Source organism: Ornithorhynchus anatinus, chromosome 5 (genome assembly GCF_004115215.2).
Source record: "Ornithorhynchus anatinus isolate Pmale09 chromosome 5, mOrnAna1.pri.v4, whole genome shotgun sequence".
In the NCBI taxonomy this organism is placed as follows: Eukaryota; Metazoa; Chordata; class Mammalia; order Monotremata; family Ornithorhynchidae; genus Ornithorhynchus; species Ornithorhynchus anatinus.
Genome location: NC_041732.1, coordinates 3,491,178 through 3,505,802, shown reverse-complemented (window position 1 = coordinate 3,505,802; position 14,625 = coordinate 3,491,178). Strand labels below are relative to the sequence as shown.

At 59.4% G+C, this 14,625-nt stretch overlaps 1 protein-coding gene across 2 annotated transcripts; it reads left to right on the top strand.

Annotated features, from left to right (window-relative positions):
* The first annotated feature begins 570 nt into the window (after nt 1-570).
* CLIP3 (CAP-Gly domain containing linker protein 3) lies at nt 571-13,544 on the top strand. 2 transcript variants are annotated; one of them, XM_029066562.2, is made up of 14 exons: nt 571-599; nt 1,887-2,081; nt 3,152-3,291; nt 5,602-5,695; nt 6,115-6,276; nt 6,500-6,618; nt 7,244-7,480; nt 8,834-8,969; nt 9,615-9,746; nt 10,280-10,414; nt 10,513-10,636; nt 11,083-11,147; nt 11,948-12,020; nt 12,582-13,544. In XM_029066562.2, exons 2-14 carry the CDS (start codon nt 1,934-1,936, stop codon nt 12,634-12,636), a joined length of 1,620 nt encoding a protein of 539 aa, XP_028922395.1. In that variant the 5' UTR covers nt 571-599; nt 1,887-1,933; the 3' UTR covers nt 12,637-13,544. The 2 variants fall into 2 exon arrangements, with proteins under 2 accessions (XP_028922395.1, XP_028922396.1); XM_029066563.2 differs by having other exon boundaries at nt 572-599; nt 10,283-10,414.
* Nucleotides 13,545-14,625: the final 1,081 nt, after the last annotated feature.

Genomic DNA, 14,625 nt, shown 5'->3' with positions numbered 1-14,625 from the left:
GAGCTCGGTGGCAAGGGCGGCTTGGGACCCAGAGGTCGTGGGTTCTAACGGCGGCTCCGCCGATTGCCGGCCGCGTGCCTTTGGGGTCACTTCCTCGGTGACCTCATCTGGAAAATGGGGATTCAAAACGGGGAGCCCCAAGGGGGACAACTGGTCACCTTGTAGCCCCCCACCAGCAATTAGAGCAGCCCTTTGTAAGCGCTTAACAAATACCGCCATAATTATTATTATTATTATTAGGCCCTCGGGGGGCAGGAAGGAAGGGGCTTGGAGGGGAGGGGGCTGGGGTCAGAAGGGGCCTGTTGGGGGGTAACGGGGACCCCTCCCCGATACAGCTCCAAGTGCTTTTCTCCCCCTCCTCCCATTGCCCGTTTGGGGGGGGGGTCTCTGTTGCTGTCTCGCTTTCCCTCTTCCCCGCCCCCTTGGCCCCCCACCCTTTCCGAGTGTGTGTGTTTGGGGGAGGGGGGGGTAAGCCGGCGCATGCGCATCGTCATCTTCTCTCCCTCTCCCGCTGCTGCCGCCGCCGCCGCCGCCGCCCCTCTCCGCTCCCCGCTCCCCCAACCCCACCCGGGACCCCCCCCACCCCTCCGGACCCCGCGGTAGGAAAAAGCCCCCCGGAGGGGCCGAGGGACACCGGGGATGGGAGGGGGCGGCTGAAGGAGGCGGCTGGAGCATCCCCACACCCGGGATAAACAAACTGGGGGAGGGGGGCGGCCTGCTGGGGGGAGGGGAGATGAGGGACTCTTCCTCCTTCGCGGGGGTCCCCCCGGCCTCTTCCATCCTCCCTTTCCCATCTTGGAAGGCTCGGGCGCCCTGCCCCGCTTTCTCCCATCCCCCTTCTGGCCAGAAACAGGAGTTTCCTGGTCCCCGAAGCTCCAGACCCCCCCCCCCAAAAAAAAGACACCCCCCCCAAGGTCCCCTCGGAAAAAGAAGCAGGGTTTGGGGGATGGGAGGGTCTCTGGGCCTTGGCTGGAGCTCAGCGTTGATGGGTGGAGACTGGGGGGTGAATAGGACCCTGGGGGGCGAGGTGGGGAGGGGAGATGGAGGGAGGGGAGGGGGCAGAGCTGCTGGGTGGGGGACCCCCCCCCCCCATCTCCATCTCCCTCTGCTCCCCTCCCCCGCTCCCCCTCGGGACCGGATCGGCTTCGGCGCAGACACAGAGGGCCCTTTGTACCGCCTGGGGAGGGGCGGGGCCTCGGTGGAGGGCCCGGTGCCAGGACACCGGGGTCCTGGGACTCTAAGGGGGTTGGGGGGGGTGGGCAGGGGGCTGCTTTGGGGACTAGAAGAGACGCTGGTTAGCGGGAAGGGGGTCTGGAGGGGAGACAGTAATGACTGGGGTTGGGGGAGATGCGGAGGGACAGCAGGGAGGGTAGGGACACCTGGAGCCTGGGGAGTGGATGGAGGGGGTGGGGGGAGGGTCCCTGGCGGGGGTCCCAGGGCAGGACTGGGCAGCCACACCCCTAAAATCTGTTCCCAGCCGAGAGGGGTAGGGGACAGCAGGGCGAGGGACTGAGGGGAAGCCGGGGGAGAGGCCTAGTCTGTGGGTCTGAGGGTAGTAAGGGGCTGCCAGTCTGCTGGAATGGAATCTGTTCCTAGCTGGGAGGGATGGAGTGGGGAGAAGCGGAGCCAGAGCTGGGAGCCAGGACTCCTGGGGGCTTCGCTTGCCGCGGTCTGTGCTTTTGTCCTCCCCCGAGCGCTTAGTGCAGTGCTCTGCACAGACTAAGTGCTCAACAAAAACCCACTGATTGTGGGGGTGAGGAGGGCTCTCTTCCCCAGGGTCCCTCAGAGTGGCCTGGGGAGGGTCACCCCCCCACCCCCCTCGCCCCTCGGTCGGGGGTGGAAGCCCCCCCGACTCCCCGCCTCCTTTCCTCCATCTCGGGATTCAGGTGGTCAGCCCGGTGCCTCCCCTGACCCCGGGGGCCGGACTGGGACCATGACCAAAACGGACTCGGTGGCCGGGCCCCCTGAAGAGGAGGAGCCGCTGGCCCCGCCGCCACCGGACCCCCCGAGCCCCATCCTGGAGAGAAGGCAGAAGCCTGTGGTGCACCCCTCAGCCCCGGCCCCCCTGCCCAAGGACTATGGTAACTGCCCGCCCCGCCCCTCCAAAGGCTACCTCCCCACCGGGCCCCCTCGGACCTCCGAGCCTCAACGTCCTCTGGGTGACCAGGGGAAGGGGATGGAGACACCCCTGGTCCTTCGGACCCAAGGAGACCCCCTTAGAAGCAGCATGGCCTAGTGGATAGAGCTTGGGCCCGGGAGTCAGAAGGTAGTGCGTTCTAATCCCGGCTCTGCCACTTGTCTGCGGTGTGACCTTGGGCAGATCATCACCTTATATCCTCCCTAGCTCTTAGAACAGTGCTTTGCGCATAGTAAGCGCCTGACAAATGCCATCGTCGTCATTATTTCCCTCTCTGGGCCTCAGTTTCCTCATCTGAAAAACGGCGGTTGAGATTGTGAGCCCCACGTGGGACGGGGTCTGTGTCTAACCCCCCAGCCCTTAGTAGAGTTCCCAGCACACAGTAAGCGCTTAACAAATACCAGAATTATTATTATTATTAGAGGAATTGGGACGCAGTCCAGGGATAGAATGAGATCTGGTCCGGGAGGCTAAGCAGACTCTTCCAAGGGGGTTGAGAAGCAGTATGGCCTAGTGGGTAGAACCGGGGCCTGGGAGGAAGTAGGACCTGGTTTCCAATCCCCACTCTGTCCCTTTTCTGTTGTGCCACCTTGGACAAGTCGCTTCCTTTCTCTGTGCCTCAGTTACCTCATCTGCAAAGTGGGGATTCTGTCCATGAGCCCCATGTGGGGCATGGACTGTGTCCGACCTGATTAGCTTATATATACCCCAGCGTTTAGTACCGTGCCTGGCACATAGTAAGCTCTTAACAAATACCATAATTAGTAGTAGTAGTAGTAATAGTAACAGTGGTATTAATAACAAAGACCATAACTAAATTTTGAGTAAGATCTGGTCCAGAAATTTGGAGGATTCCAGTCTGGGGAGAGAGATTTTTGTCTGGGAACCAGGGCCGTCCACCCTACGGGGAGGGTGAAATCCCATCGAGGGGGTCAGGGGGACCTGGTATTGGGAATCCAGCCTCTCCTCCCTCCGTCTCACGCCCTCGGGTCGTCCCCTCTCCCCTTCTCCCAGCGTTCACTTTCTTCGACCCCAACGACCCCGCCTGCCAGGAGATCCTGTTCGACCCGCAGACCACAGTGCCGGAGCTGTTCGCCATCATCCGCCAATGGGTGCCCCAGGTGCAGCACAAGATCGACGTCATCGGCAACGAGGTCAGGAGGGTCTGGCGCGGGTGGGGAAGGGACAGACCCGAGGGAAGCGGGTGATGGCTCGGAGGCCTGGTTGGGGCAGAGGGCACCCTGTGGGCATTGATACCCATCCAGGAGCCAGGATGCCCAGCTCCAGCTCCATCCCCCAGCCAACACCTGTGCCAACTCACCCCCTCTCCAAGCCTTACCGAAGGCCCATCTCCTCCAAGGGGCCTTTCCTGACTAAACCCTCCTTTCCTCTTTTCCCATTCCCTTCTCCATCACCCTGACTTGCTCCTTCGATTCATCTCCCCTCCCGGCCCCTCAGCGCTTATGTCCGTATCTTTCATTTTTATTTATATTAAAGTCTGCCCCCCCCCCCCCCCACCAGACTGTAAGCTCATCGTGGACAGGGAACGTGGCTGTTATATAGTTCAACGCTCTGCACACAGTAAGCGCTCAGTAAATACGATTGACTGGGAGTTGGCAACCTCTGGAGACCTGGGCGCCTGGATTCCGGGGCCTCGCTCGGCCTCGGCGGGAGAGGGGTACTGGATTCCCTGTGGCCTCTCCCTCCCTCCCCCGGCGTTGGGGAATTCTCTCCCCAGCTGGCCTTCTGCTTCTGCTTCCTAGCAACAACTCCTACTTACACTGTGTGTCCCTTTTGGGACAGGGACCGTGTCAGCCCTAATTAACCTATATCTACCCCAGTGCTTAGAACAGTGTTTGACACATAGTGAGTGCTTAACTAATACCATAAAAAAAAAACCCTCCCAAGTGCCCCACCACTACTCTCACCCACCCAACCCCCGTGAAGGTTCAGGACACCTGAATTCCTGGAGGTTCACATCAGCTGACACCCCCAGCTCACCCCTACTCCTTCCCCAGGCTCTGGGATCCTGTCTCGGTCGATCGATTAATGCTATTTATTGAGTGCTTGCCTTGTGCAGGAGCACTGTACTGAGCACTCGGGAGAGTACAATACAGTCAATTTAGTAGATAAGATCCCTGACCACAAGGAATTTATAGTGTAGAGAAGGAAATAGACATAAAAATAAACTACGGAGTGGGGACGCGGCAGAGGTAAAGATAAGCAGCGTGGCTCAGTGAAAAGAGCCTGGGCTTGGGAGTCAGAGGTCATGGGTTCGAATGGCAGCTCTACCACTTGTCAGCTGTGTGACTGTGGGCAAGTCACTTCACTTCGATGTGCCTCAGTTACCTCATCTGGAGAATGGGGACTAACTGTGAGCCTCACGTGGGACAACCCGATGACCCTGTATCTCCCCCAGCGCTTAGAACAGTGCTCTGCACATAGTAAGCGCTTAACAAATACCAACATTATTATTATTATATGGACATAAATCAAGGGCACCAAAATGTTTAAAGGGTCCAATCCTAAATGTTCCTCTGGCTGGGTCATAATAATAATTTATAATTATGGTATTTGTTAAGTGCTTACTCGGTGCCAACCACTGTTTTAAGCACTGGGGTAGATCAGTCGATCAATCATTCATATTTATCAAGCGCTAACTAGACACAGCACTGTACTAAGTGGGAGTACAATATAACAGATATATTCCCTGCCCACAACGAATTTACAGTCTAGAGGGTAGATCCAAGGTTATTAGTTTGGACACAGCCCCTGTCCTGCATGGGCTTCCACATTCTAGGTAGGAGGGGGTGGGATTTAATCCTCATTTTCACAGATGAGGAAACTGAGGCAAAGAGAAGTTAAGGGACTTGTCCCAGGTCACACAGTAGTCAAGTGGCGCCCGGGGCCGTACTCTTCCCATTAGACCACACTGCTTCTCATCCCATCCCTCCCCCCATCTCCATTCCCTAACCCTACCAAGCAGGGTCTCCCCTGTGCAGAGATCTCCAGCAGTCACGCCAGCTTCCCCCGCTCCCCACACCCCGAACCCAATCTTACATCTCCCAACCCCACCCATCGGGAAGTCCTTGCTGGAGTCTACCCTCCATCCTTCTTGCTGCAGTCCTACTAATACTACTACTGATAATAATGTTACTACTACTAATAATACTACTACTAATAATAATTATGGTATCTGTTAAGAGCTTACTAAGTGCCAGGCACTGTACTAAACACTGGGGTATATCTTTGGGGGTGAAGCGTGATAGGTCCCCGTGCCACTTTAGATGACCCCTGCCACACCCCGGGGGCCATTCTCTGTCTTTCCACTCTTCTTCTCCCCTTTCGTCCCTCAGAGCCACTCCTCGGTCCTGCGGTCCCGGGGATGGTCTCCTTCGGGAAAGCGTTTGAGGGAGGTGGAAGAGCCCAGGTGAACCCCTGCACCCCACAATTTTCCCTCCTAGATCCTGAAGCGCGGCTGCCACGTCAACGACCGGGATGGGCTGACGGACATGACCCTTCTCCACTACGCCTGCAAGGCCGGGGCGCATGGCGTGGGTGAGCGGGGAGCCCCCGGCGGGCAGAGGGAGGGGTTCTGAGCCCGGAGCCCCCCAACCCCCTTCCTGTCTGTCCCCCAGTTCTCAGCTTCCCTCAACCCTGGCCTGCCTTGGTTTCCCCAGGGAGATGTGGGGAGGGGACAGACATCTCCCCACAGTCAGGCCTGGCGGGGCGGGTCCTGTCCCAGGATCGATCTCTGGTGCGGAGAAGGTGTTGGGGCGGAGGGTTCCCCCAGGGGTTTCTCCCGAGGACGGGTTTGTGTGTTGCGGTATTTGTTAAACGCACTGTTCTAAGCGCTGGGGGTAATCACGTTGGTCACGATCTCCATCGCATTGGAGCTCACGGGGGGTCGGGGTGGGGGGCTGGGCCCGAGGGAGCCCCTGACCCTCTCTCTCCCTCCCCACGCCTGGCACCCACAGGGGACCCGGTGGCGGCCGTGCGCCTGTCGCAGCAGCTACTGGCCCTGGGGGTGGACGTGACCCTGCGCAGCCGCTGGACCAACATGAACGCTCTGCACTACGCCGCCTATTTCGACGTGCCGGACCTCATCCGCATCCTCCTCAAGAGCTCCCGGCCCCGCGGTGGGGGTCCCGGGGATCGGGCGGGGGCACGCGGGGGACCCGAGGGACAGGCCCTGGCCGTCCCCAGGGAGGACCAGTGGCCGGGGGAGGGGACGGGAGGAGACGTTGGGAGGGAAGGGGGTTAAGAGCCGGGGGGGCGGCCTGGCCTGGGCACCGCGGGGGTCGGGGGGAGTCGGGAGGGCAGGCTGGGGGCTGATGCCCGCCCCCTCCCCACTTCCCCCAGTGGTGAACTCCACCTGCAGCGACTTCAACCACGGCACCGCCCTGCACATCGCAGCCTCCAACCTCTGCCTGGGGGCCGCCAAGTGTCTGCTGGAGCACGGAGCCAATCCCGCCCTCAGGGTGAGCGGTTGGGCAGAGGGCCAGGGGGCGAGCGGGCAGAGGGTCAGGGGTGAGCGGGCAGAGGACCGGGGGTGAGCTGGCAGAGGGTCAAGGGTGAGCGGGCAGGGGGTCAGGGGTGAGCGGGCAGGGGGTCAGGGGGTGAGGGGCAGAGGGCCAGGGGGAGAGCGGGCAGGGAGTCAGGGGTGAGCGGGCAGAGAGTCAGAGGTGAGCGGGCAAAGGGTCGGGTGAGCGGGCAGGGGGTCAGGGGTGAGCGGACTGAGGGTCAGGGGGTGAGGGGCAGAGGGCCGGGGGGAGAGCGGGGAGAGGGGCAGGGGAGAGCGGGCAGAGGGCCGGGGAGCAAACGGTGAAGGGCAGAGACTAGCAGGGAGGAACAGGGGTGAACAAAGAGGGGTTAAGGGCTAGCAGAGGGGCGAGGGGCTAGGGCCAGCAACAAGAAGGGAGAGGGGCAGGGGCAAGCGGGGAAGGGCTAGTGGGGGGGGGCGGCGAGCGGGAGAGGGCGAGTCGGACAGCGGGGACTCCAAGCACTGGGGAGCAGTGACCGCCCCCGGGTCCGGGAGAGCCAAGGTGGGTGGCGGTGCCCTGCGGCTCACCCCTCCCTGCGCCGCCCCTCTCCCCGCTCCCTCAGAACAGTAAGGGGCAGGTGCCGGCCGACGTGGTGCCCGACCCCATGGACATGACGCTGGACAAGGCGGAGGCGGCCATGGTGGCCAAGGAGCTGCGGACGCTGCTGCAGGAGGCCGTGCCCCTCAGCTGCGCGCTGCCCCGGGTCACGCTGCCCAACTACGACAACATCCCCGGGAACCTGATGCTCAGCGCTCTGGGCCTAAGGCTGGGGGACCGCGTGCTGGTCGACGGGCAGAAGGTGGGCACGGTCGGGGGACGTGGTCGGTGGGCCTGGCCGGGGTCAGGGGGCAAACCCCCGGGCTCCGACGCTCGGGCCTACGAAGGGGAAAGCGGGGAGGGGGCTGCTGCTATTCATTCATCCGATCGTATTCATCGGGAGCCTACTGGGTGTGGAGCACTGTACTGAGCACTTGGGAGAGGACAGTACAGCAGTAAGCGGATAACGTTCCCTGCCCGCAACGAGCTTATGGTCTAGAAGGGGGAGACAGACATCAATAGAAATATATAAATGATGGGGATGGTGGGGCGGGGAGCGGGGAAGAGCAGAGGGAGCGAGTCAGGGCCACGCCGAAGGGAGTGGAAGGTGAGGAAAGTGGGGAGAGCTTAGTCTGGGAAGGCCTCTTGGAGGAGGTGGGCCTTCACTAAGGCTTTGAATGGCGGGGGAGAGTCAGTGTCGGATCTGAGGAGGGTGGGCGTCCCTCTAGGCCGGAAGACACATATCGGGGGCAGGCTCTCCAACTTCTACCCTGGGATTGAATTAGAAGGTTAACTCTGTTTTACTCCTGCAAGTGCTTATTGCAGGGCTCAGCACACAAGCAGCAGCACGGCATGGTGGACAGAGCACTGGCCTGGGAGTCAGAAAGTCATGGGTTCTGATCCCGGCTCCGCCACTCGTCTGCCGTGTGACGCTGGGCAAGCCACTTAACTTCTCTGGGCCTCAGTTGCCTCATCTGTAAAATGGGGTTCAAAACAGCGAACCCCCCCGTGGGACGACCTGATTACCTTGCATCTACCCCAGCGCTCGGCACATATTAAGAGCTTAACAAATACCATAATAATGATGAGAATAATAATAACGATCCTTGCTCTGCCACTTGTCTGCTGGGTGACCTTGGGCGGGGCTCAGTGGAAAGAGCCCGGGCTTGAAAGTCAGAGGTCATGGGTTCGACTCCTGCCTCTGCCACTTAGCTGTGTGACTGTGGGCGAGTCACTTCGCTTCTCTGTGCCTCAGTTCCCTCAACTGTCAAATGGGGATTTAACTGTGAGCCTCACGTGGGACAACCTGATTACCCTGTAGCTACCTCAGCGCTTAGAACAGTGCTCTGCACGTAGTAAGTGCTTAACAGATACCAACATTATTATTAAGTCACTTCGCTTCCCTGGGCCTCAGTTACCTCATGTGTAAAATGGGGATTGAGACTGTGAGCCCCACATGGGGCAGGGACTGTGTCCAACTTGTATCCACCCCGGTGCTTAGTAGGGTGCCCGGCACATAACAGATACCACAATTATTATTATTATTATTACAAGAGATGCTCAATCAATACTGTTTACTGAGTGTGAACCCCCCACCTCCCCACCTCTCACCCAGGCTGGGACCCTGCGGTTCTGCGGCACCACGGAGTTCGCCAGTGGCCAGTGGGTGGGCGTGGAGCTGGATGAACCCGAGGGCAAGAACGACGGCAGCGTTGGGGGCATCCGCTACTTCAATTGCCCCCCCAAGCAGGGTGAGTTGGGGCAGGTGGGGGGAAGGAACGTCATTCATTCCCTGTCCCAAAACTACTACTTGCTGCCCCACAACTGTTCCAAGCTGGTACTATTTCCTGTTCCAAACCGGCCCCACTTCCTCTCCCAAACTAGCACGTTTCCTGACCCAAACCAAGACATGTCCTGACCCAAACCGGGGCTATTTCCTGTCCTGAACCGCTTCCACTTCCCGTTCCAAGCTGGTACCGCTTGCCCTAAACCAGCACCCCCACCGGACCCAAACCGGGACCGCTTCCTATCCCAAACCACCAGTACCACCTCCCGTCCCAAAGCGGTACCACTTCCCATCCCAAACTGGTTCCTGACCCAAGATGGCACCCCACCCTATCCCTAACTGTCCCTGAGACTGTCATAGTGGGTCAGGCCTAGGTTGGGGGACTGGTGGCTCGTAACACTGGCCAACATTTGCCTCTGACTCCTCAGTCTCTGCCCCGATTCGGCATAAGGGTCCCACCCCCACCCAGATGCTCCACCGGCCAAGGGGTCACTCCTGAGGTCGAGCCGATCCCAGGGGCGGCCGGGTTCCGTCCTGGGCACCCCCCTTCCCCGTCCTCCCTCCCTCCCCGCCGCCCCGCAGGAAGCAGTCGCTGCCCTGTCCCCTTCAGGCATATTCGCATCCGTGTCCAAGATCTCCAAGGCGACGACGGATGCCACGCCATCCTCGGTCACCTCCACCCCCCGCACCCCGCGGATGGACTTCTCTCGGGTCACGGGCAAAGGCCGCAAGGACAAGAAAGGTCAGTGCGGGAGGAGGCGGGGGCCGACCGGGGTCCCTCCCAGCTCAATTCTCCGGCCACGGAGGGGAGGGGGCCGATATCTTCTGAGCACCCCCAGCTGCGAGTCAAGGACCCTGGTCTTCGGCCTCCCAGCTCTCTCCTCGATGGACCCGGGCACCTGCCCTGACCACCCCGGGACTGGGAGGCGGGAGAGAGCGGATGCCTGGGTTCGCTCATGATTGAGAATGAGTCTAGTGGATAGAGCACGGGCCTGGGAATCAGAAGGACCTGGGTTCTAATCCCGGCTCTGCCTCTGTTGGCTGTGTGACCTGTGTGGGCACTTCCCTCTGCTTCTCTGGGCCTCAGTTTCTTCCTCTGTAAAAGAGAGACTGAGAGCCCCATTTAGGACAGGGACTGTGTCCAACCTGATTAGCTCGTATCTACCCCAGCGCTTCGTACAGTGCCTGGAACTTAGTAAGCACTTAAATACCATATATGATTATTATTGAGGGATCGATTAATGGAGCGGGCTCTGCCTTGCTCTTCCCTTAAAGCAGTCAAGAAGAAGTCCCCCTCGGTGAGCAGCCTGGATCGTGAGGGGGTGAAGATCGAGCTGGGGGAGCAGGTGCTGGTGGCGGGACAGAAGCAGGGGGTCATCCGCTTCTACGGCAAGACCGACTTCGCCCCCGGTGAGTGGGGGCCGGGGGTCGGAGGTCGGGGGCCGGGGGGGACGGGGTGCCCTGACTCCGCCCCCCCTCCCCGCCCCCGCCCCTCCCCTCCCCGCCAGGTTACTGGTTCGGCATCGAGCTGGACCGGCCGACGGGCAAGCACGACGGCTCCGTCTTCGGCGTCCGCTACTTCACCTGCCCCCCGAAGCACGGAGTCTTCGCCCCCGCCTCGCGCGTGCAGAGGTGAAGGGGAGGCGTTGGGGTCGGGGAAGGTGGGGGGTCCCCCAGATGGGCCCCTCGGGTGGTCCCCTTCCCAGCCCGTGGTTCAGGGAGGTACGGCTCCGGGGGGGGGGGAGCCGGACGCCGGGGTTATCAATCGATGGTATTTTGTGAACACTTTCTGTGTGCAGAGCACTGTACTAAGCGCTTGGGAGAGCACGATAAAATAGAGTCGGTAGACACGTTCCCTGCCCCCAAGGAGCTTCCAGTCTAAAGGAGGAGCTCGCATCTGGCTCTGAGGCCCCCTCCTCCAGCACTCCCTCTCAGCTTGCCTCTGACTCTGTCCCCCCGAGGGGCTCCCCTTCTCTCCCGACCCCCTCCTAGGAACTCTCTCTCTCTCCTGTGATGCCTCCCCTCACTTCAACATCCTCCCTCCTCTGAGGGTCGCCTGTCCCCATGTCTCCCCGCAGGCTCGGCGGCCCCAAAGACCCCCAGAGCGAAGGTGCATTGGCGAAAAAGGTCCATCAAGTCACCAGTACGTGTCCACGGCGACCCGGGGGCCAGGAAGGGATGCCGCGGCCGGTTCCCCTCTGACTTCCCCCCAGAATTCTCTCCCTCCTTTCCGTTACCCCAACCTCATTCCGGGGTCACTTCCACCGACACCTGCTACCCCGTACCTCCTTTCATTCATTCGGTCGTATTTATTGAGCGTTTACTGTGTGCAGAGAGCCGGACTGAGCAGTTGGGAGAGTACAATACGGCGTGGCTCAGTGGAAAGAGCCCGGGCTTGGGAGTCAGAGGTCATGGGTTCGAATCCCAGCCCTGCCACTTGTCAGCTGTGTGACTGTGGGCAAGTCACTTCACTTCTCAGTGACCTCATCTGTAAAATGGGGATGAAGACTGTGAGCCTCACGCGGGACAACCTGATGACCCTGAATCTCCCCCAGCGCTTAGAACAGTGCTCTGCACATAGTAAACGCTTAACAAATACCATTATTATTATTATTAATACAATACAACAATAAACAGAAACATTCCCTCCCCACAATGAGCTTGCAGTCTGCGGGGGCGGGGAGACAGACATTAATAGAAATAAAGTAAATTAAAGATGTGTACGTAAATCCTGTGGGATGGGGAGGGGGGAGAACAAGGGAGCTGGTCAGGGCGATGCAGAAAGGAGTGGGAGAAGAAGAAAGCGGGGAGGCTTAGTCAAGGAAGGCCTCCTGGAGGAGATGGCCTCCTGTTTCCATCCTCCACTACAGTCCAGGAGGAGCACGTATATAGGCCGGGGGGATGCGGGGGGGAGGCCCCACTGACACCCCATCTCCCTCGCAGTGACGCAGCCAAAACGCAACTTCACTGCCGTCCGCACCCCGAAGGACATCACGTCGGAAAACTCTATCTCCAGGTACAGCTCGGGCCCGGCCCCCACCCCTCCATCTCCTGGTCTGCCCTTCACCCAACCCAGGGAAGCATCATAGCAAGAGCTCCGGAGCGAGGGGACGTGGGTTCCAACCCCCGCTCCGCCACTTGTCTGCCGTGTGACCTTGGGCAAGTCACTTAATTCCTCTGGGCCTCAGTGACCTCATCGGCAAAATGGGGATTAAGACAGCGAGCCCCGTGTGGGACAGGGACTGTGCCCAACCTGATGACCTCGTAACTACCCCAGCGCTTAGAACCGTGCTCGGCACGTAGTAAGCGCTTAACAAATAGAATGATTATTACTATCATCCCGTGACTCGTTACTCCCCTTTCAACGAGCCCCGTCCCCTGCCCCAGATCTCCCCCCAGCCCATCTCTCCCAGCCCCACTCCAGCTTCAATTTCCAGGGGCTCCTGCTGGGGGGTCCCTCTTTCTAGGGGCACCAGAATTCCTTGTCTTCTTGCCACCAGGGAGAGGATCCAGGTGGCCCCAGCCCAGCCCTTTCGAGCCCCCAGCCGACCCCTCCCCTGTCCCCTTCTCTCTCCAGGTTGCTCTTCTGTTGCTGGTTCCCGTGGATGTTGAGAGCAGAGATGCAGTCTTAAACGGACCCCCACACCTCCCGGGCCACCCCACAATGTGTCTCCCCCCTAGAGCAGGTGTCCCTCTTCCCCGTGGCCCCTCCCGCCCCGCCTCCCACCCCCCCCCCAAAAAAGTCTGGATATTTCATTCTTGCTCTTTTAGAGAAATGTCTATTTTTAAAAATAACTGTCTCTCCCTTCCCCCTCCACCAGGAGCCCCAGTCAGAACTGGGCTGGGGCAATCTACCGGCTGCCTCCCTCCTTCTCCCCGCCCCCCTGAAGGAGCAGGGGAGGGGGTGAGGGGCAGGAATCCTGGCTCCCAGTCTTCCCAACACCTGTCCACCCAAGCCTCTCCTCCCGGGGGGCCTGTGGACAGGGCCGCGAGGCCCCTCTCCCGCAGTCATCGCTGCCGTGGGTGGGGAGACCCCTCCCTTCTTCCTCCCTCCATCGCCCACTCACTGTCAATTGGGGTGGGATGTCAGAGGACTGACCACCTGGGGGACCCCGGACACCCTCTCTTCCACCCCAATTCCAGAGCCCCCCCCAAAATCAGGGCCCTGTGGAGGGGGTGGTTGTGTCCCAAGTTCTCTCCAGACCCAGTGTACCCTTGCTGGTCCATGGGGGTGGAGACCTGGGGTCGGGGAGAAGGGTCTCCCCCAGCCCCATTTTCTCTTTCTCTGCCTCTAACGTATTCTGAGGTCCCCTCCTCTCCCTCTTCCCCTTTTTTTTTATTCTCTTGATCTGAGTTACATTGTTCGGTGAGCGCACTGCTGCTCTGGCCTCTTCCACCTCTCTGAGCACCCCCAGAACCCCTCCCTCCCCGCATGTCCCCCAACCCACAGCCCCCCACTCTCCAGAAACAGCATGACAAGAACAGTCTGTCTCTCCGCTTCTCACCTCCCAAGCATTAATAAAGAGTGTTTCTATGTGCACTGGACTCCCGTCGTCGCTGCGATCCCACCGTGCTGCCCTCTGGGGTCGTGTCAGAAGGACCTGGGTTCTAATCCCGGCTCTGCCACTCGTCTGCCGGGCGACCTTGGGCAAGTCACTTGACTGCTCTGGAACTCCGTTATCTCGACTGTAAAATGGGCTTTAAGACTGGGAGCCCCAAGTGGGACAGGGACCGTGTCCAACCTGATTAGCTTGTACCTACCCCAGCACTTAGAACAGTGCTTGACACATAATAAGAGCTTAAAAAATACCATCATCATCATCATCCCATCCCTCCCCGGGTCTCGGTTCTCCGGCCCGCCAGGATGGAGGAGTCCACTCGGCAGAAATATCTCCAGGAGAAGAGACGGCCTTTCTTTCTCCTTCTCAATCCTGTGTTTCCCCACTTGACCTTCAGTCAGGAAATTCTACCTCAGCTCTAACGTCCTTTCCTCTTGCCGTAGTCTCCACCCTTTCCTTCTCCCCCATGTGGCATTAGGAGATGATGGATTCTTCCTCACCTGGAGAATCCCCCCCGGCTTCGGATCCCTAATTTTTAGATTCCTGGCCCTCGGAAAGCCCTATTGAAGTTTGAACATGAGTCAATCGATGGTAATCAATGAGTGCCTCACCCTACAGGATTTTATAATCAATCAATCATATTTATTGAGCGCCTACTGGGTGCAGAGCACCGTACTAAGTAGTTGGGAGAATACAATATAATCAATCGTATTTTTTGAGCACTTACTACATGCAGAGCACTGTCCTAAGCACACGGGAGGGTACAAAACAACAGAATTAGTAGACGTTTTCTGCCCGTAGGATTTTACAATCTAGAGGGAGGTGGGTAGTCACGTTCCCTGCCCGTGACGAGTTTACAGTCTAGGGACTACAGTTTATAATCTAGCAAAGGAGACACACCCTAAAATAATTTACAGCTAGGAAGCAGCAGCATGGCCTAGTGGATAGAGCCCGGGCCTGGGAGTCAGAAGGACCTGAGTTCTAATCCCAGCTCCACCACTTGTCTGCTGGGTGACCTTGGGCAAGTCACTTCACTTCTCTGTGCCTCAGTTACCTCATCTG